General features: G+C 39.3%; 1 protein-coding gene across 2 annotated transcripts in view; it reads right to left on the minus strand.

Moving 5' to 3' along the window:
- NELL2 (neural EGFL like 2) overlaps positions 1 to 22,240 on the minus strand; it is a 460,840-nt gene that overhangs the window by 365,285 nt on the left and 73,315 nt on the right. Inside the window, exons 1-3 of one of the 2 annotated variants that reach the window (XM_070369963.1) lie at positions 16,836 to 17,201; positions 16,360 to 16,445; positions 15,763 to 15,891 (exon numbers count right to left, since the gene is read on the minus strand). In XM_070369963.1, coding sequence (XP_070226064.1) covers positions 15,763 to 15,891; positions 16,360 to 16,414 — 184 coding nt within the window. In that variant the 5' untranslated portion in view covers positions 16,415 to 16,445; positions 16,836 to 17,201. Of the gene's footprint in view, positions 1 to 15,762; positions 15,892 to 16,359; positions 16,446 to 16,835; positions 17,202 to 22,240 lie in introns of those variants that run through there. The other variant, XM_070369964.1, reaches the window with a different exon arrangement.

Consider the following 22,240-nt stretch of genomic DNA (forward strand, 5'->3'; position numbering starts at 1 on the left):
CTAAATGCAGTCATTGTCCAGTGGTCATCAATATCAACAAAGCATTCGATATACTCTTTTTTTTTTTTTTTTTTTTGAATAGAGAGACTTGAACCTGAAAAGCAGTATCTCAGTTTAACAATACAAACGTTTCCTTCCATGGAGTCACATCTCACACTGTTGGAGAAAAACAAATTTTATTTTCCTTACCTACTTCTTCTAAGACACCATGGAAAGAAAATGAAGCCTCTGATATCTCCCAATAGTATATATTTGTTGCACAGTTATACAAGTTCAGAAAGTCTAAAAATTTTAGAGTTAGATCTGTATTTGCCCCTCTTTTCTGTGTTTTCCCCACAAGAGAAAAGCTTTGTTACATACAGATGGCTACAATTTAAACATTCCCTCCAGTTTCTTTATGAGGCAGCTCAGAGAGTGAATGTTTACTTAAAATCCGACTTTTACTTGTCTGATGCCTGTGAAATTAATTAACATCAATCCCAGAAAATTTTAGAAACAAGACTGCGCCTGCAACTTTCCACAAAATATCTGGCCTTCTCCCAACTTTGCCCTCCAACTTCACTAATTTGCTGACCAAAATAACAAAAAGTAATTGTCATTAAATAGGCAGGTTCTTTCTCCCATACAACAGTTCCCTGCTTGGTCAAAGATTCACAGAGTCGACACTCATTTTTTTCCATTGGTCTCTGAAACATATTCTAATTTGGATGTGTGTTATCAAAGAACAATTTAAATTACACTATTTTCACCAGAAATGCAACTCAGTTATTAAAAAGTGGACCCACAGCAGCAAAGGGATGAAATGGACTATGAGATACTTTGTTGTAGAGAGGTATCTATGATAAGGATAATGAAATTTTTGCAGCAACTTGAAAAAAATTGACCTCTCCATCACAGTCAGTGTTTTCAAGGTGAGGAGCAATAAAAACACATCTATTCTGTGTTTTCGTCCCCTTTATAGGCCTGATTTTTTGGGAATTCCCATACGTCATCTTCACACTCCAACTCAAGTGCTTATCACCAGTTCATTTCAACCTCAAATAATTCTTAATTTTAACCCATAATTGCCTATGAAAATCGCAATTTAAAACAATGTCCTATCTTTTCAGGATTATTGTTCATCATAGAAATTAGTGATGGACTTCAAGAAGGATTTGGTAAGGGTTATGCTAAAAGCAAATTACATTTGAGTTTGAAATGTTAAAAGTCCAATTAAAATGAGTTCCAATTTCTGAACCTTTAATTTTAAGTTGAAGAAATTTGGTAAAGTCATGTCTGTGTGTTTTCTTTTAGAATAATAATAAAACAGAAGTGTCCTAAAACCCCCGACAAGCCCAAGTGTGGATTCTTTGGTCTCAAATTTGGATTAAACAATTCCACTTTTGAGACATCTTAAAGTATCTGTCCCTTTTACTTGGGGGTATGATGTTTCTTCTCCTGTAACAAAAATCTCTGTTTTCTCCTAAAAGGCAAAATCAGAAAGCCTAGAGTCACAGTGCTTTTCTAAGATGTTTGAATTATCTACTAAGTATCCTATATAAATTCACTCTGAACATCAGAGTATAGGCAGTATAAACAAAAGCAGTAACATTAATATATATTAACCCAACTTTTGAAAATGTCTCAGAAGGAAGAACAAATATATGAATGACAGTACCATAAAATAAGCTGCCTCTCAGGATTAGTCATACACTTAAATAAATCTGTATTTATAGTATAACTAGCAATTTCATGAAACATAGAAAGAAATACCAAAGCATATCAGCGAACAACATGTCCTCCTCCAAAATCAACAGGCTCTCAGGAAACATTCAGGTTCAACATTCAGTTACTAGGAGCACTGCCTCTCATTGGTAGCACACAGCAACCATTTTTACGTGCCTTTTTAAAAAAAAAAAAAAAAACAATCTGTCAGTCTCCAGGAAGAACTCTGCTCTGTTACAAGTGTATGTCAACACACACAACTCAAAGTGAGGATGTTCAGCTATCAATTACTGCCGGAAATTTAAATTAGTTCTAAAAATATAGGTTATGTTCTGCTCTGAAATATTTAATCTATTTGGCACTTTTTCTGGGACATTTAATGGTCCATCAGTACAATGTGTTAGACTATAAGAACATAGAATTAGACATACTGTTTGCCAAAGGGATTCTCCATTTAAATAGACAAGCAAAAAGATTAAAAACCAAACACCATGTATGGAAGAAATAAAGTGGATCACTTTATTAAGAAAGAATATTTATATGACACAAATGAAACATCTATCTATAAAACAGAAGCAGACTCAAAGACGTAAAGAACAGACTCAAAGGGCGCCAGGGCAGGGGGAGGAAGGAGTGGACTGGGGGTTTGGGGTTAGCAGACACAAACTGTTATGTATAGAATGGATAAACAACAAGGTCCTACTGTACAGGGAACTGTATTCCATACCTTGTGATAAACCATAATGGAAAGAATATTAAAAGAATGTACATATGCTTAACTGGATCACTTAGATGTATAGCAGAATTAACACAGCATTGAAAGTCAACTATATCTCAATTTTGTAAAAGAAGAAATATTTATAAAAGAGATGCACAATGCAGAGCACAGTAGTCAATGACAAGATGTCTCTCAGTAGCAAACTTCAGAGTATTAGAACAATCCAAGATGCTTTTTAAAAGGGAACTGCTTTGAAGAGAGAGCCACAGATTGTCAGAGAGATGAAAAAGAAGATGTCCTGGATACCCGTGCTTACAATAGAAAGAAAAGTTAAGTAAAAGAGAAAAGATAATAATTCACATTCATTTGGAACTAAAGTAACATTAGAAATCATTCAGCCTAATCCCCACCCTTCCCCCACTGAAATATTTTCCTTGATACAGGTCATTTAATCTCTATTTGAGTATTATTAGAAGCACGTTTATTGGATGAATGAATGGATGGATGGATGGACAAATATTGCTTAAAATAAGTCTCTTAATTTTTGAATTTATATGTTAAAAATGCTTTCCTTATGTCAACTCAAAATTTGTCCCTTCTTAACTTTCTTTGCAGATCCTAGTTTTGTCCTCTATAACAGTTCTGCCTAGTATAAGGAGTATGAGAGCCACAAATGTGAGTCACATAAATAAATTTAAGTTCCTATTAGCTGCACTAAAAAAGTAAAAGAAACACATCATTTTAATTTTAATAATATATCTATTTAATCAAAATATTATTTCAACATATAATCCATATTAAAATATTGTGATTTTATAGATTGCCTTCAGAACTCCAAGTATATTTTGATACTTCCACTGCATCTCAGTCTGTATCAGGCACATTTCAAGTACTTATGAGCCACAAGTGGCCAGTGTCTGCTCTACTGGACAGCTTAGACAATGGTTCACAAATTTGGCTGAACATTAGAATCACAGGAAGCTTTTTGAAAATGTAGATTCCTAGGATTCAACCCCAGAGATACAAACTTAGTTTAGGAAGGTCTGAGAGTATTTCTAACAAGGTAATTAATTAACCATTGATCATCAGACTAATACTTAGGAATCACTGCTCTGGAACAGTACAAAATAAATCTCAGATCTCCCATATATGACTAGTCTTCAAATATCTAAAATATAGGTCATATCTACACTGTCTTTTATTCTCCAGGATAAAATTTTGCTCCAGAACAGCACAAAATAAATCTAAGTCCTCCCTTACATGACGACCCTTCAAATATCTAAAATACAGGGTCACATCTACAGTCTTTTATTCTCCAGGCTAAAATTCCCAAGTTCTTTCATCTGTTCCTCATCTGACATGGTTTCCAAACCTCTCAACTCTCTGGTTGCTGTCCTCTGGGTAGGACTCCAGTTTGGTTCATTTACAGTAGCGGAGAAGTACCACAGCATGGATAACCCAAATCAATCCTGTCTTGGAAATCTCTCTTAGTGCGTTCATATGAATATGAGTGTCTCTGCTAAATGGTGAATTCACAACATATTAAACTAAAACTGTAAACTCTCATTGTCAAGAAGTATTCATGACGTTCAGGTTCCTCACCATGCTGCTGTTTTCCCTGTGGCACACTTCATCTTGGGGTGGAGAAGAGCCATCTCAGAATAATTCAGAGACTAAGTTAAGCAGAACTCGCTTTTTCAATTCATCTCAAACTTCTTGCCTTTTCTTATGACTGGAGAATAGAAGTGTTTTGATTTAGTAGAAGAGCTCTTCAGCCTTCTTTAAAGTTACATAAATATAAAGCATAAAAACATCACACAAAAACAACCAGATCTGTCATGACCAAATGGACTCAATTCAATGCTTCAAATATTCACTTACTGATGGTTTACTGAGCACATTGTGCTTGCCACCACAATAGGCCAGGAGGCCACAAGAAGGAACGAGATAGAGTTCCAAGCCTCAGGAGATTTCGGATTAGTCAGCAAGACAAGGAGATTCATGTGACAAATATTTATGGAGTTCCTAATATATGGTAGACACTTGACTGATCTATTAGTGAATAAAACATTCCCAAAGCCCTGCTCTTATGAAGCTTACTCTTTAGAGGGAAGAGGGAGAATAAACAATTAATATGATAACTGAATTACACATCATTCTAGACAATAAATGTTATGAAAACTAACAGATCAGACTAAAGTATATGAAGAATACTTGTGGGGTAGAAGACAAGTTGAAATTTTACTCAGCATTCAGAGTAGGCCTCATTAACAAATTGATAGTTGATAAAATATTTGAAAAAAGGGGGAAAACATTTAGATATCTGGGGCAGTAGGATTCCAGGCAGAATAAACAGCCAGTGCAAAGGGCCTGAGTCACGAGAGTGCCGCGCCTGTTTAAGGAACAGCAAGGAGGCCAGTAGAGTTAAAGCCAAGAGCAAGGGGGAGAACAGCAGGCCAGAGAGTAACAGGGCAGGGTAGGAGTGTTCATGTAGGTCTTTGCAGGACATAATAAGAACTTCACCTTTGAGTGAAGTGGAGAACTATTAAATGTTTGGAGCAAAGCAGTGACGTGATGTGAACTATGTGCTGAAAGGATCATTCTAGCAACTATGCTGAAAACAGACTGAAAGGGGGCAAGAGTGTAAACAGGAAGACCACTTAGGAGGCTACTACAATCATCCAGGTCAGAGAAGGCAGTGGTGTGGACAAGGGAAGTAGCAGCAAGAAAACAGAAGTGGTCCGAGTTTTTATATTAAGAAAAAAACCTAGCTACAATACAGTGAGGTGGTTCTTTTAGTAGAGAAAGCTAAGACAGCACAGAAGAAACAACAGTTTCACCAAAGGAAAGATTAGTAGCTTAGCCGAGTCCTGAAAAATATATAAAAGTTCACCAAGAAAAAGAAAGAGGAAGAACCATCCAGAGAAGGGAACCGGCAGAGTTGTTAGTGACCAGGAAAAATAGAGGGCATGATCCTTCTCCTGGGGAACTTATTGTCTCAATAGGGAAACAAGACAGTAAATTACTTAAGATCAGAGTCCCAGTGACACTGGAATGAAAATTAGCAGAGAGACTATGGGGAGAAAAAATCATTCCAACAAGATATGTTCAAGAGAAGTCAAAGATGTAGCAGGAAATGTAGGGAAAGTGACTTTTATCCATAAAGGACCCATAGGGCCACCCAAGGGTCCTGCCAACACTACACTGGCCCTGCAACCACTATTCAAGGTTCCACAGAATCTTATCCTCTATCACCAGCTCCCACCAACAGACCAAATTTGTACTTTGCCAAGGAAGGCCAAGATTACCCAGACAGAAACAGGTAAAAAAACTGGGTTGTTTCTGAGAACTTCTAATGCTTCTCTCCACTATACTGTGACACAAAATCTATATACAACTCAGTTCAGTTCAGGTCAGTCGCTCAGTCGTGTCCAACTCTTTGCGACCCCATGGACTGCAGCATGCCAGGCTACCCTGTCCATCACCAATTCCCGAGCCTACTCAAACTCATGTCCATCGCGTCGATGATGCCATCCAACCATCTCATCCTCTGTACATATGAGACTCAAAATCTAAGCTAGACTTTTAACACACTTAAAAAGCAATGTGTGTTGGGATGACTATAGAGGAACTATATTCTGAATCTTTTGTTGATTTACTCTATGCCCCACCCCCACTTCTGAAAAGTGTACAACAGGGCAAATTATACTTCTTCCTCTACAAATGGACCCATTGTTTCCATCTCTCTCTACCCAAATCAGCATGTCCTCTTCACCCCAATAAAGCCCAAACAGAAAAAACAGAACAGGAGCTGCTGCAGGGCCAGTTTCTCCCCAACTCCAGTTTACCTTCACCTTCATCCCCACATCACACGGCAAGTCACCTTACCTTAGTTCCTCCACAAAACCCAGCTTTCCTACCAGGGAGCCCCTAAAACAATCCAAGGGAGATTGACCTGCTGCTAAGCCGATTCCAAAATGAAAACAATATATGAGTATTGAATGTTTGGTAAATGCCATGCACAGTTTTATTGATATACTTTACACATCAGCTCTAAGAAATAGTACCGTCATTATCTCAGTGGAAGTGGAGATAAGTAGCAAGTTAAAGTTCACACTAGTTAACAAAGGAACCAAGATTTGACCTTGAGATATCTAGCTCTGAAGTCTATGTTCATGACTACTAGAAACTACTACAGCACATCAATATGAACTTGGAATTGCCTCCATAATTTCTTCCCTTTGCTAGACAAGCTAAGTGTGACCTTCTGAGCACTGAATTGTTGTCTTCCTTCTAAATTTTTCCTTTGAAGGGAGAGACACGTGGTTGGCTGGGCTCCCTATCCCTTCCCAGAATGAAGACGTCAGGAAGGTTCCCATCAAGAACAACTCAGCAAGTACCCATATCCAGCTCCTGGCAGCAGCCTTAATGAGAAAGGGAAGAGTAGTGCTTTTCTTCCCATCAGCTCTCTTGTTAATTCTTTTTAATTACGGTAGTCCACATATGAGTTTCAATAAATGTGACGCAAAAGTTACCATAACAAAAATATCCCCCAATACACCATTTGCTTATAAAATGTTTCCACATATGATTGGCATCTATCTCTTCAATGTCAATTCTAAACTGAAGCCTAGCAAAAGATGAAAAGTTTCATAAAGTCAGTAAAAACAATGTAAGAGAAATGCTTACATGACTCAAAGGCACTACCTTTTGATGATCTGACACAGATAGATAAATTTTTAACATGAAAAATAAAAATTTGACCAAAATAATAAATACCTCAAACTGAAAGATTTCTCATAGAAGGTTAAGAACAGTCCTTAGGTATTTTTGCAAAAATAAGCAAACAAAACCCCAACACTTGACTTTATTCTATTTGTTCTTGTAATTGGCTCATGGTTAAATTATTGTCTACATTTCATCAACTATAGACTAGGACAAATAATTTTCAGAGTTCTATCTTCTTTATGCTACAGTTTCAAATTTTCTTTTTCACTATTTACAATTAAATTTTAGTTCCTACTTTACCTCCTGTCCTAATTTATGTAGACATCTTTCTTTCTCTAATATACTTTATGACTTCTTTATGGATGGAGGAGCCTGGTGGGCTGCAGTCCATGGGGTCACAAAGAGTCGAACACGACTGAGCAACTTCACTTTCACTTTTCACTTTCATGCATTGGAGAAGGCAATGGCAGCCCACTCCAGTGTTCTTGCCTGGAGCATCCCAGGGATGGTGGAGCCTGGTGGGCTGACATCTATGGGGTAGCACAGAGTAGGACACAACTGAAGCGACTTAGCAGCAGCAGCATACACAGTAGCAGTGAAATAAATACTTGTTAAGTTGAATTAATGAATCAATTAAGTTGAAAATCAATAGAAGACATATTACACCTTAACAAGGCTTTAATATCTATTACCTAAGCTATCAGTTACCATATTGACAGATAATTATTTGAATTACAGATAGAAAATAACCCCCCAAAAATAGGTGTCTGCAAAAATGGGGTCTGGAACCAGCAAGAGGTAAAGGAGCCAGTGGGAGATGGAATAAAGCCAAAGAAATGCCCTTCACTTCAGCTATTTTTGAAGATGCACGCCACAACCCTGGTGGCCCAATGGTTAGGACTCCGTGCTTCCACTGCAGGGGCACAGGATCAATCCCTGGTCAGGGAACTAGGATCCCACAAGCCGTGTGTGTGCTTAGTTGCTTAGTCGTGTCCAACTGTTTGCGACCCCATGGACTATAGTTTACCAGGCTCCTCTGCCATGGGAATTCTGGCTCAGCCAAAAAAAAAGACAAGACCATTCTCCTGTCAAAGCCTGTCAAGATTGTTCCAGCTCCTCCCACGTTAGCATCGTACAGAGATCCCTGGCACTTTTGATAGGAAAACTCTAGTTATTCTTGTAGTCCATAGTTCTGAGGACTGCACTCACCGGGTGCCAAACACCATGCTAAGTGCTACCCATTCTACTTCCAAAATATGCATGCTTTCTATTTTCCCTCTCAACCTCTGGATTAACCTGTTGTGGGGAGGAAGGATATATTTTTTAAAAAGAAAAACAACAACAACAAAAAAAACCCATCACTTGATTTTACTGTTTGTTCTGAGAATGAACTCATATTTTTTTTTTCATGTTTCAGTTTTTATTTTTTTTTCCAACTACAATTTTATTTTATTTTTAAACTTTACAAAATTGTATTAGTTTTGCCAAATATCAAAATGAATCCACCACAGGTATACATGTGTTCCCCATCCTGAACCCTCCTCCCTCCTCCCTCCCCATACCATCCCTCTGGGTCTTCCCAGTGCACTAGCCCCAAGCATCCAGTATCGTGCATTGAACCTGGACTGGCAACTCGTTTGAACTCATAATTAAATGATAGAGAGAATCCCTTAAAGACTAATAATATAGTATAAAGACTCTGACTTTATACTTAAACTTTTAAGTCTCAAATGACTAAGTTAACTTTAACTGGCTACTTCAAATTTCCAGTCATTGCACAAATATATTCTCAGGCATAGTTGAAGGCAGGCTCAAAAGAAAGTTTAATTCACTTACAAAATAAATGTTTAACATATACATCACTTTCCTATTGCTGCTGTAACAAATCCCCACAAATCTAATGGCTAAATCAATGCAAATTTATTATCTCACAGTTTTAGAGGTTCAGAAGTCCAAAATGAATCTCACTAGGCTAAAACCGAGGTGTCTGTGAGGCTATGTTCCTCCTGGAGGTTCCAGGGGATAATCCATTTCCTATCTTTTTGTAGCTTCCAGAAACTGCCCACATTCCTCGGCTTATGACCACATTCCAACTTCAAAGTCAGCAAGGGTCAATCAAGTCTTTCTCACATTGCATCACACTGTCTCTTCTGCCTCCCTCCTCCATGGCCATGGCCATGGCCATGGCCCAGCGTACTGTCCTGGGGGGAACCACCTCCAGGACCCAGTGGGAAACCCCCTGAGTGATTACATGAGGCTCACCCAGATAATCCAGGAAAATGCCCATATCTTAAAGTCCACTGATTATGAACCTTAATTCCTTTGGCAACCTTAATCCCTCCATGTAACATAACATATTCGCATGTTCTAAGGATCTAGTACATAGACAGTTGGAGGATCATTATCCAGCCTACCACAATCTATCCTGTAAATGGACAACCTGTCCATCCCTAATGAAACCACATTTACTCTATCCCCAAAGCCCCAAAAGACTCAATCAAGCCTTTAGAATATCAACTCTAAGTTTAAAATCTGGTCTAAATTTTACCAATTCGAAAGCTCCAAATCTCACCATCTAAATCAGGTAAAAATTGAGGCTTTGGATATTATCCATCCTCAGACACAATTCCTATCATCTGTGAAATTCAAGAAACAAGTTATCTCCTCCCAAAATCAATGGTGAGATAGACATGGGATAATAGTTATTGACATTCCCATTCAAAAAGGGAGAAAATGCAAGTTAAAAAATTTAGACACCCAACCCGTGCAATTTTGAAATCCAGCCAAGTAAACTGCATCTGGTTTCAAGGTCCGAGAATAAACCTCTGGGCTGTAAGTTTTGCCTTTGGGGTCTCAGTTCTGCCCATGAAAGGTAGCACATGTTTACAGCTGAACAGTTTAATCAGTATCTTAGTTGTAGAATTTAGGGGGTCCAACAACCTTCTGTCATTAAATCCTCTCACTTCCCGTTCAGGCCAGAAGTGTTATTGCTGGTATGATCTTCTTAAGAACCTTGTGCATTTCCCATATATGTCATTGAGATTTATTCCAACAGACAAGAGGTTCCTGCCCAAATACCTCTTGGATAGATTTATCTCTATTACGGGCTTCCACTGAGATATGTGAGGGAATTCATGTCACATGTTCAATTTCTTTAAAGAGCCCTCTTTGGAACTGAATACTTTGGCTTTACTTCTGAGGCACTACCAAGATGTTTTTAGGTCACACTATCAGCTTTCTTTCCAAAAAAAAGGCTTTCCTACCAGCAAATCTCCTAATTTCAGCATATTTTGCAATCTGGATAGGCTAAGAATTTCTCAAATGTAAAGTTCTTTTTGCTTAACAATTTCTTCCCTCAATCTATCTTTCTCCTTTCACATTTTACTATAAGCAGTAAGAGAAAGCCAGGCTGCACCTCTGCATATATATTATCTCAGCTAAATATCTAAATTCATGTTTACAAGTTTGACTTTCCACATAACGGCAGGGCAGAATTCAGCTCAGTTTCCTGCCACTATCTAACAAGGATATCCTTTCCACTAGTCTCCAGTAACATGTTCCTGATTTCTGAGCCCTCACTAGCATTGCCTTTATTGTCCATATCTCTACAAATAGTCTGTTCATGACAGTTCAGGTATTCTCTGAGATGATTTGGGTTTTCTCTACCATGTCCTTCCATCTTTTTCTAAGTCCTCACTAGGAGAACAGCCAACATCCCTATTTATACTAACAGTCTATTCAAAGGAATCTAGCCTTTTTTTCCTATCATGCTTCTCAAAATTCTTCCCGCGTGTGCCTACTGCACAATTTCAAGCTATTTCCATGGTTTTACTTCTTATAGCATCTCCCACTTCCATTTATCAAAACCTGTATTAGTTTCCTATTGCTGCTGTAGCAAATCACCACAAACTTAGTGGCTTAAATCAACATCAATTCATTATCTCACATTTCTGGAGTAGTACAAATGGAATCTTACTAGACTAACATCAAGGTGTCAGCTGTGCTGTATTCCTTCTGGACACACTGAATGAAAATCTGTTTTCTTACATTTTCCAAATTCTGGAGACTGCCCACATTCCTTTGCTCGTGGCCCATTTTTATCTTCAAAGCCAGCAATGTCCAGGTCTAGTCATTCTTTGCCTCATTCTGACACTGGCTATTCTAGCTTCTGCTTTCACATTTAAAGGACCTTTGTGATTGCACAAGGCCTACCTAGATCATCCAAGAAAACTTCCTTATCTTAAGGGCAGCTGGTTTGCAACCTTAATTCCCCCTTGACAAGTAACACAACATATAATTGGGTTCCTAGGATATGAACATCTCTGAGGGACTATTATTAACCCTGCCACAATATATATTGCATAATGATAAACTTTCAATTCTCTTGTATAAATATGATATACCGTGTAACCTGATCCATGCTATCTTCATTTGCTTCATTTCATATCACAATGCTTAGGTTTCCACCACTCTGGGTTTCTTCCATTTTCTCAAATACACTATGCTCATTCAAGGAAAAGATCTTTGCTCATGCTATTTCCTTTGCCCGTGTTAGTCTTTCTGAATCCCCACAGCTCCTCTTCCCCAGACTACTCTTAGGTATCCTTTGGCTATCAGCTTAAGCAATTCTTCTTCAAAGAGCTTCCCTGATCCTACAACTCCTAAACAAGATGTAGATTCTCTTACATCCTAATTCTATTACATGCCTAATACCTAGCAGAACAGTAATTGCACAAAAAATTCTTCATAACAACATTAATTTTATAATTGAAGGTACTGAAGCTTATAGAAATTAACTTTATGACAGAAACACAAATAATGAAATTCCACTTGTTCCATCTGGTTTCTAAGCCCAGTCACTTAGCCCTTAGTCACATGTGACTGGTCCCTCAGTCACTGTGCTATTCTATTCTAATGGGGCACCAATGATCACTGTTTCTAAGTCCACAGATACTCTCTGACCTTCGCTGAAGGTCAAATATTCACTGAAGACAAATATTCACTGCCACTCATATTCCTTATGCAGTTGCTACCGCCTCATCAAGCCAATGACCCACCACCAGATGTCCAATTTCATTCTTATTTTCAAATACTGTCATCAGGATACACTTGGGAATACTTTTTCCCTTTAAAATATTAAAGTTCTTTAAAAATAATTACTAAAAAATGTATTTCCAAATTACCAAATCAGGGAGGAAATATGCTTTTATTTTATCTACTTCTTTTGTGGAGACTAATGGTATTATAAAAATCTGTGGACACCCCAGAAGAAATTTTCTTAAACCAAAGAGGAAATGATCTAGTTTGGGAACACAGCCAGGGCAAATGTTAAAACCAAAGATCTAAAATCATATGCCCTCGACCTTAAACAAGGTTGGTAGAATTTTATTTATCATTGTACTAGCCCTCAACATTTCAGAATTCTTCAGCATCCAGTCCTCCATTTGTTAAAAACATAAGTATATTTTGGTGGCTTAGTCAGATTACAGCTAGAAATACATGGAAGATCTTGATACAGATTCCAAATTGTTGCCTGTTCACCTGTTTCTTTTGAAAATTATTATCACTGGCACAGATCAAAAGCCACATGTATCAATGGATGATATAATTTAGTATCTTATTACTTCAATTTCCAAAACAATTTTAAACCAAATTTCAACAACAAAACAACTTTTGTATAAAGATCAGATATAACTTTGAAACACATTTCTCTTTGTTTTGTTATATATATAATAAGTATGATTATTAAATAATAGTAGATTCATATTGCATGACAATTTACAAAGAAGTATTTAAATTTGAAAAGTACCAAATTACAAGCATCTTAAAAACCAATAAAGCGAAGAATGAAGTAACCAAAATATTAAATGAGCAAAAGTCATTGGGAAATTATATGCTGAGATTTCTTCAAAGATAAGAGACAAAAGACAGTATGACTGCAGAAGAAAATTGATGGTTCGAAAATCTCTCCCACCTGTTTAGAACATATCTGACAGCACAAACTAACTTATCTGCTAGGTTTATGTGAAATCTGAGAGCATCTCACAGGTTTTGTAATGTGTTACTATTCCTGCTATGACATTTTACAAACTATACAAAAATATCTGCAGCACCCTCAATTCACTATAAAACAAATCCATAAAGTCTTTAGAGGTTAAAAGCTTTTGTCTTTCTAAAACTCGTGAAATCCCAGTGAAGCAACAGGAGTCAGAACTGACTTCTTAACAAGTTTCCACATTCTAATTGTAGAGAACAGAACTTTCCAAGGTAATACAGAACTATCAAGCAGGCTCAAACACCCACCTGCTGTCAATTTTAAATTCTCAATCTGAGAATAAGAGAAATCATTACAGCATAATAAACACATTAGTAACATAAGCCTACTGAGAACACCGGCATGTGTGCAAGCTCACTCACTCAGTCCTGTCAGACTCTTTGCAACCTCATGGCCTGTAGTCCGCCAGACTCCTCTGTCTGTGGAATTTTCCAGGCAAATATACTGGAATGGGTTGCCATTTCCCACTCCAGGAGATCTTCCCGACCCAGGGATCAAACCAGTAGCAGGCAGATCCTTTACCACTGTGCCACCTGGGAAGTCCCCACCCAGTAGCAAAAACTTGCTAATTGATTGGCTATATGAAATAAGGTTGACAGTTAGACAAGAAATAAAACTTCACATCTCCAAATCTCTTAAAACCTTGCTTCTTGGGCATTTAATCTTTCTAAATATTGGTCTTGGTACCAACACAGAAACAAAAGCAGTTCATCAGTGTGCACTGATACATAGTAACTATGGACAACTCATTTGCAACACAATGCGGATCTTGAACAACTGACAATTTAAATAAAAATGAATACTAAACATTTCTTTTTAAAATTAACCAGAAAAGATATTGGTGCCTTCTGACTATTTCCGAGAAATTGTCTAGCATTAGAACATAAAATGCACAGTCCTGAAGGTTTCTATTTGTGACAGCTCAGACACTCTTCAGAGAAAGCCAAGAAGAACACCAATATAATTTAAAGGACTTTTCAAAATTTTAAGGACACTTCAATGCCATTTATTTATCAGGAGCTTTGGCTTCCATAAAGCTTTCCAGTTACTCAATCTGGCAGTCCTGAAATAATTTTGTTTACAGTTCACAGGGATTGAAAAATCAGAGACTGAAAAAAAAAGGAGAAGAAAAAGAAAAAACAGGAGTTTAACCCTAATAAGACCTTTATTCCACTCTGTGAATTTGCTGACAGTCTAATCTTATTTCCTTTATTAGATTTGGTCATTGTTTTTAAAGGATTCAATATCAAAGTCACACACACTCCCCACCAAAAAAAAAAAAGACTTAAGTAAATAAAATATTATCACAAATATCTGTCATAATAAAAACATTTAGTGGGTGCATCATAATTAAAAGAGAAAATTACATTTAACATATTGTAAGAGTAAACTTGTTTAAAATAAATGCAACACAGGTCAGTTTCCTCCTTTTCCAACTGTAAGCTTTGGTATTACTGTCCATGGTGACACATACTGGCTATATTGAGCAACAACACCTCTACAGCAACACTCAAGTTTTATTTTATGCCTATTTCTTGGTGGTAATTTTGCTGAAGAAGTTTTATTTTGCATATCCAACTCTTTATTAATTATGAGTTGCCGTGTTTCTGAAAGCACAGCACCAAAATCACAAAAGAAAAATCTGGGTGGGGTGGGGAAAAGATGCTTTAGTCAGTCCATCAAATATGTTAAACCAAATTCCACTTCTCTTATGCCTTTATCTGTACTTCACCATATGGGAAACTACTCTTTCTGTATGTGTTTAGCTACCTTTTAGAATATTCATGTTACAGCATCTCCCCACAAACCAAGAAACCTTCAAAAGTGTTGGTGAATCAACGCTGAAGGTTTGATTCATTGGAGTTTGCTTCTGACTACCTAAAACAGGTAAATTTAAATGCAGACACGTGCATAGCCAGTCCATTGACTTCAACAAAAACGTTTTAAATTCCTAAGTACACAATTAATGGTGAGACAAAGAATACTTTAAGAGAATATTATTTCTTTTCTCTTGTTATTGATGGAGAAGAATCATTATCTTTCAATGAGGAATCTTAAATATATTGTTTGTGACATACAGTGCTTACAACTATTGAAAGATTTAATTTTCCCACAAAGCTACCCACATAAAGAAATTCGTCCACAACTGAGCACTATTGTACCTGAAACTTTCAGAGAGCAATGTCTTAACTAAGATTAAGCTACCCTATTTCCTACCTAAATCAATTTCACCCAGATGTGGTGTTTGCTATAATTCATTGTTCCCCAGACTCCAGAATCAACCATCTGCCATCGGAGTTTCTGCACAGTAATTAAGGAACTATCTATTAGACTGGCAAGAGTACAAAGTAAGGAAGAGGAGGGGGCGGGAGAAGAGAGAAACAAGCCACTTAAAAAGAGGTGGAAGATGTGTGTATTTCACACTGACCCCTCCACGTCTCAGCTCAGATACTGTCATCCATGAGGCAGAACAGAAGTTAGGAGGAGCGGCCAGGCCAGCTCCTCCCGGGGTTATCCGAACTGAAACCGCGCTGGGGACTGAGCACGCTCCTCATACCTTGAAAGAGAAAGGCTTTCGTCCCATTGTGCAGCCCGGGGACCTGGCGCACTCCGGTCGTGGACTCCCCAAGTTCTAACTCCGTTAAGACGTCAATCTGCAGGGAGGGGTCCACACCAAGACCCCAAACTGGTGGGAGTGGGGAAGGGAGGAGAAAAGAAAGAAAAAGCTCCATCAGAATACAAGCCTCTTCTTTCAGGGCAGCAAAGAACCGCGTCTTCGAGACAATATTGGAAACTGACGACGAGAGGCGACTGCCTCCGCGGCCGCGGAGAGCCTTACCTGAGATCAGCAGCCCAGCTTTAAATAGCGGAGCACCCAGTCCCATTTCCGTGACCTACTTTAAACCCTGCTCGGTGCAAAGTTCCCCTCGGCCCTCAGACCCTAGACTTGGGGTGTGACCCGCCCTGCGGTCTCCAAGATAAGCACAGGGATTTAAAAAAAAAAAAAAAATCCAAATCCAAACCCACCCCCGACTCCAAGCTTCCCACTCCAGACCTACTTCAGGTGGAGGGAAAGCGAGGTGTCCCCAGGCAACTGGGGCTGCCCCGAGGTGGGAGCCATCCCTTCTCCCGCCCCAGCTCTGCGGCCACTCACCTGCTCCGAGACCGAAGAGCAAACAGAAGGTTCTCAGTAAGACCCGAGACTCCATGGTGCCGATCTGCTCAGTCCATCGTCTCCCTCTTTAAAAATAAAAATCGAAGAGGTTCTTGGAATCAAGCGGGAAAAAAATATCGCTTGTCTTTCCTGCCGCTGGCTTGGATTTACTGATTAGTAAGATTAGTACGATTTGGTTGCTAAGAAAAAAAAGGGAGGACCCCCCAAGCACGTGAAGAACTTAGACCCTCCAATGCGCACATCATTCCCACACGCAGAGCCCAGGCGGCGGGCGCGGGTTGGGACGGGGCCCGGAGGGAGGGGTCGGCCTCGCCGGGGGCTGCTCCGCCGGGAAATTAGCTCTTGAGCCCAATCAGAGCAGCGGAAGGAGCACACTCCCGGAGGAAAGGAGGCAGCCCCAAGAAAGCCCAGACTGGGGTGGCCCCGCACCCGCCCGTCTTCCCTGCCGCCCGAACCTGTTGTAAAGGCAGAGACAATGGAGAGAGCGCCGGGAGACGCGCTGAGAGACTGCTCCTCGGCGAGGGAGGGGCGTGTCGGGGAGGCGGGGAGAGGAGGAGAAGGGAGGGAGTCCGAGGGCGAGGCCCGGCGCCCCGCGTCCCTCTCCTACGCGGGCTTTTCGGTCCCCAAGCCCCGTCTAGCGAACCCCGGAGCGGCGACAACCTCCGCCGCGTCCTCCCTCTCTCGCCGATCCCGGCTACGCTAAGCTCCTTCGGGATCGAAAGATCTTATTTCAAGGTGCTAAGTTGATGGGCGGTCGTTGCTCTCACCCCTCAATTTTGGGCGCGTGTCTAGAAAGACAGACGGAGAAAGAGAAAGGACCACCCAACTGCAGAAGGCGAGGCTAGATGGAGACGCGCTCGCCCGCCCTTTAGGCAAAGGAGGGAAGCGCAGCCCCGCGGACTAGAGAGGGGAATCCCTCTCGGAGGCTTGCGGAGGAAGATTCTAAAGCAGCTAGACTCCCGCGGTGGGGCTGGAAGTAGGGAGAAACGGGCGGAGACTGGTGGCGAGCCTGGGAAGCCCTGGGAGCTCCGGGGGAGAGATTCCCTGCCCGGGGCGGGGCGCTGGAGAGCTTCCCCCGCGCGGAGAGAGCAGGGGAGAACTTAGCCGGAAACTGCTGGACAGCTCCGGGACCTCGCGCGCCCCCTGCCAAACACAGCGCCCAGGTCCGGGCTCCGGTTCTCCAGGACAAGCACACAGCATGAGGCAAGGGCAGCAGTCAGGGTGCCTGCCTATGCCAAAAAAAAAGACAAAAATGGTAGATCGATAGATAGAGGTTCCTTTAAATTTTGAGGTAAATTTTGAATAATGACACTTAAGTCCCATACTGAGGAAGTTTGAAAAGCGATTAAAATGTTAATCTATACAAAGGACACGACTGAGAGACTTCACTTTCACTTTTCACTTTCATGCATTGGAGAAGGAAATGGCAACCCACTCCAGTGTTCTTGCCTGAAGAATCCCTGGGACAGAGGAGCCTGGTAGGAGGCTGTCTATGGGGTCGCACAGAGTCGGACACGACTGAAGCGACTTAGCAGCAGCAGCAGCAGCATACAAACAAAGGTCAACTGAGTTTCTTAATTTTCCATCCAAACAAGTACATTCTGAATTCTCGAAAGGAGCCTACACAGTTACCAAAATACCTACTGGGTAGAGTCTGAGATTCCAGCAGGGCAATATATACTCAATTATACTATAATAGGAGGAGGGCACAGCAACCCACTGCAGTATTCTTGTCTGGAGAATTCTATGGACAGAAGAGCCTGGCGGGCTATAGTCTGTGGGGTCACACAGAGTTGGACATGACTGAAGCAACTTAGTAGCATACTATAAAAGGATGAGTGGAACATATTTAGCTCTGTCTTTGGAATTTTTAAAGGAAAAATATCAGAATCTGGAAGTTTTTCCAAATTAAATTTAAATGATCTTTCCTTATCAGTTTTTCTATTTGATTCTATTTCTAATTTTGTAAACTTTTGAGAAGTAGATCCGTACTTAAATGTGATGAAGTATTGTTTTATGTAACTTCACAAACTTTCAAAACTACACAAATGAAATTAATGTAATTGAATTGAATTAATTCAAAGGAAATTATTCATCAGGAAATTAAAGATCTTTCTATAGCAGTACAACCAAAGTAATGAATTGTAACACTATTTACAAAAGTGACATTGAAAACTGAAAGATAAAATCAGAGGAAAAAAATAAATATACATATACACACATATTTAGAGGAACCAGAGATCAAATTGCCAACATCCGCTGGGTCATCAAAAAAGCAAGAGAGTTCCATAAAAATATCTATTACTGCTTTATGACTATGCAAAAGCCTTTGACTGTGTGGATCACAATAAACTGTGAAAAATTCTGAAGGAGATGGGAATACCAGACCACCTGACCTGCCTCTTGAGAAACCTGTATGCAGCTCAGGAAGCAACAGTTAGAACTGGACATGGAACAACAGACTGGTTCCAAATAGGAAAAGAGGTATGTCAAGGCTATATATTGTCACCCTGCTTATTTAACTTATATGCAGAGTACCTCATGAGAAATGCTGGGCTGGAAGAAGCACAAGCTGGAATCAAGATTGTCGGGAAAAAAATCAATAACCTCAAATATGAAGATGATACCACTGTTATGGCAGAAAATGAAGAAAAACTAAAGAGTCTCTTGATGAAAGTGAAAGAAGAGAGTGAAAATTTTGGCTTAAAGCTCAACATTCAGAAAACTAAGATCATGGCATCTGGTCCCATCACTTCATGGGAAATAGATGGGAAAACAGTTGCTGACTTTATTTTTCTGGGCTCCAAAATCACTGCAGATGGTGACTGCAGCCATGAAATTAAAAGACGCTTACTCCTTGGAAGGAAAGTTATGACCAACCTAGACAGCATATTAAAAAGCAGAGACATTACTTTGTCCACAAAAGTCCGTCTAGTCAAGGCTATGGTTTTTCCAGTAGTCATGTATGGATGTGAGAGTTGGACTATAAAGAAAGCTGAGTGCAGAAGAACTGATGCTTTTTTTTTTTTTAATTTTATTTTATTTTTAAACTTTACATAATTGTATTAGTTTTGCCAAATATCCAAATGAACTGATGCTTTTGAACTGTGGTGTTGGAGAAGACTCTTGGGAGTCCGTTGGACTGCAAGGAGATCCAACCAGTCCATCCTAAAGTAGATCAGTCCTGGGTGTTCATTGGAAGGACTGATGTTGAAGCTGAAACTCCAATACTTTGGCCACCTGATGCGAAGAGCTGACTCATTGGAAAAGGCCCTGATGCTGGGAAAGATTGAGGGCAGGAGGAGAAGGAGACGACAGAGGATGAGATGGTTGGATGGCATCACCGAATCAATGGATATGGGTTTGGGTAGACTTCACCAGTTGGTGATGGACAGGGAGGCCCGGTGTGCTGCAGTTTATGGGGTCGCAAAGAGTTGGACATGACTGAGTGACTGAACTGAACTGAACACACATACAAAGAAACACAATATTGCCAATATCTTGATGTAGCCCAGTGAAATCTATTTTAGACTTCTAAACTACAGAAATGTAAGATAATAAATTTCTGTTGCTTTAATCACTAAATTTGTGGTGATTTGTTTCAGTATTCAGAGAAAACTAATATAAATACTAACCACATAAAATTCAGTCAAAATGGTAGCTTCTACAAACCCTGTATTCATAAATACATCTCAAAGCTAAATAAAATTTCTAAGAATATTTTATTCACAGATGAACTTTAAATTAAAAAAGAAAGAAAATATTCCCAGATGCCAGGGAAAAATAAAGATAACTGAAAATTGGCAGGAAAAAAAACTGATTCAGGTGATGATTATCAGAGGGTAGGACACAAAGGTTTCAGATGCGGTACATACCTCAAGACAATGGAGTAGAACTTTATCATCCACACGAGAACTAGAAACAATGAATTATGGCCAAAGCCATAAGGATGTTACTGATCCTTTCAATAAGAATATGGAGATTTGAAGTATTATATTGTATATATATATACACACATATTTTGCATGTTGACCCAAGAACAAGAATGTTTGCCAGTTGCATATGACTGTAGGTAGAAAACAAAGTCATCTATCAGTTCAGTTCAGTCGCTCAGTTATGTCTGACTCTTTGTGACCCCATGGACTGCAGGATGCCAGACTTCCTGTCCATCACCAACTCCCAGAGCTTACTCAAACTCATGTCCATTGAGTCAGTGGTACTATCCAACCGTCTCATCCTCTGTCATCCCCTTCTCCTCCCACCTTCAATCTCTCCCAATATCAGGGACTTTTCCAATGAGTCAGTTCTTCACATCAGGTGGCCAAAGTATTGCAGTTTCAGCTTCAGCATCAGTCCTTCCAATGAATATTCAGGACTGATTTCCTTTAGGATGGACTGGTTGGAGCTCCTTGCAGTTCATGGAACTCTCAAGAGTTTTCTTCGACACCACAATTCAAAAGCATCAATTCTTTGGCGCTCAGCTTTCTTTATAGTCCAACTCTCACATCCATACATGACTATGAGAAAAACCATAGTTTTGACTAGACAAACCTTTGTCAATAATGTCTCTGCTTTTTAATATGCTGTCTAGGTTTGTCATAGCTTTTCTTCCAAGGAGTAAGCGTCTTTTAATTTCACGGCTGCAGTCTACAGGCAGTGATTTTGGAGCCCAAGAAAATAAAGTCTGTCACTGTTTCTCTTGTTTCCCCATCTATTTGCCATGAAGTGATAAGACTGGATGCCATGATTTTCATTTTTTGAACGTTGAGTTTTAAGCCAGCTTTCTCACTCTCCTCTTTCACATTCATCAAGAGGCATTTTAGTTCCTTTTGCTTTTGCCATAAGGGTGGTGTCATCTGCATATCTGAGGTTATGGATATTTCTCCCAGCAATCTTGATTCCAGCTTGTGCTTCATCCAGTCCAGCATTTCACATAATGTACTCTCCATATAAGTTAAACAAGCATGATGACAATATACTTGTATATTGACATAAGCCTTGACACATTCCTTTCCCAATTTAGAACCAGTCCATTGTTCCATGTCTGGTTCTAACTATAAAAAATGTCAAATCTCAAGCCTTGACATGAGCACATGATCTAAAATTACATCTTCACTGGTATAAGAAATTCTAAAATCAAAAATTAGAATAAAACCCCCAGCATGTCCTGAAGAAGCAAATGTAAGAATTCTATTAGGGGAGCTTCCACAACTTCTGGCATATAAAAGAAAAAATTCTGATGAAAATATAAGCACAAAATAATAACAATAATAAATTGCATTGAAGTAAAATACCATGAAAATCATTCAGGAGGCAAACACATGTAAAAAAAAGAGAATTAGTATCTCATGAACTCAGTATATCTGAAAAGCATAATCAAAAATACTAAAAAATATATTTTAAATCATTAGAGTTTTTAAGGCATAGAAAAAATAATGAAGGTGCAGAACTATGTGAGTAATTATTAGGCAGATTTCAAAGGAAACCAAATAGAACTTCTAGAAATAAAGTGAAAGTGTTAATTGTTCAATCGTGTCCAACTCTTTGTGACCTCATGGCCTGTAATCCCACAAGCTCCTCTGTCCATGAAATTCTCTAGGCAAGAATACTAGAGTGGGTAGCTGTTCCCTTCTCCAAGGGATCTTCCTGACCAAGGGATTAAACTCAGGTCTCCAGCATTACAGGGGATTCTTTACCATCTGAGCCACCAGGGGAGCCCTCTAGAAATAAACATATATCTTAAAAATTAAATTTTTAAAAGCATTGGCTATAAAAAGCAGCAGATAAAATAAAGATGGAAATTAGGGGGGAAATGTAGGAATAAAAAATGAGATCTGAAGATATTGTTGAAAATCAGGCA

Source organism: Bos mutus, chromosome 5 (genome assembly GCF_027580195.1).
Source record: "Bos mutus isolate GX-2022 chromosome 5, NWIPB_WYAK_1.1, whole genome shotgun sequence".
In the NCBI taxonomy this organism is placed as follows: domain Eukaryota; kingdom Metazoa; phylum Chordata; class Mammalia; order Artiodactyla; family Bovidae; genus Bos; species Bos mutus.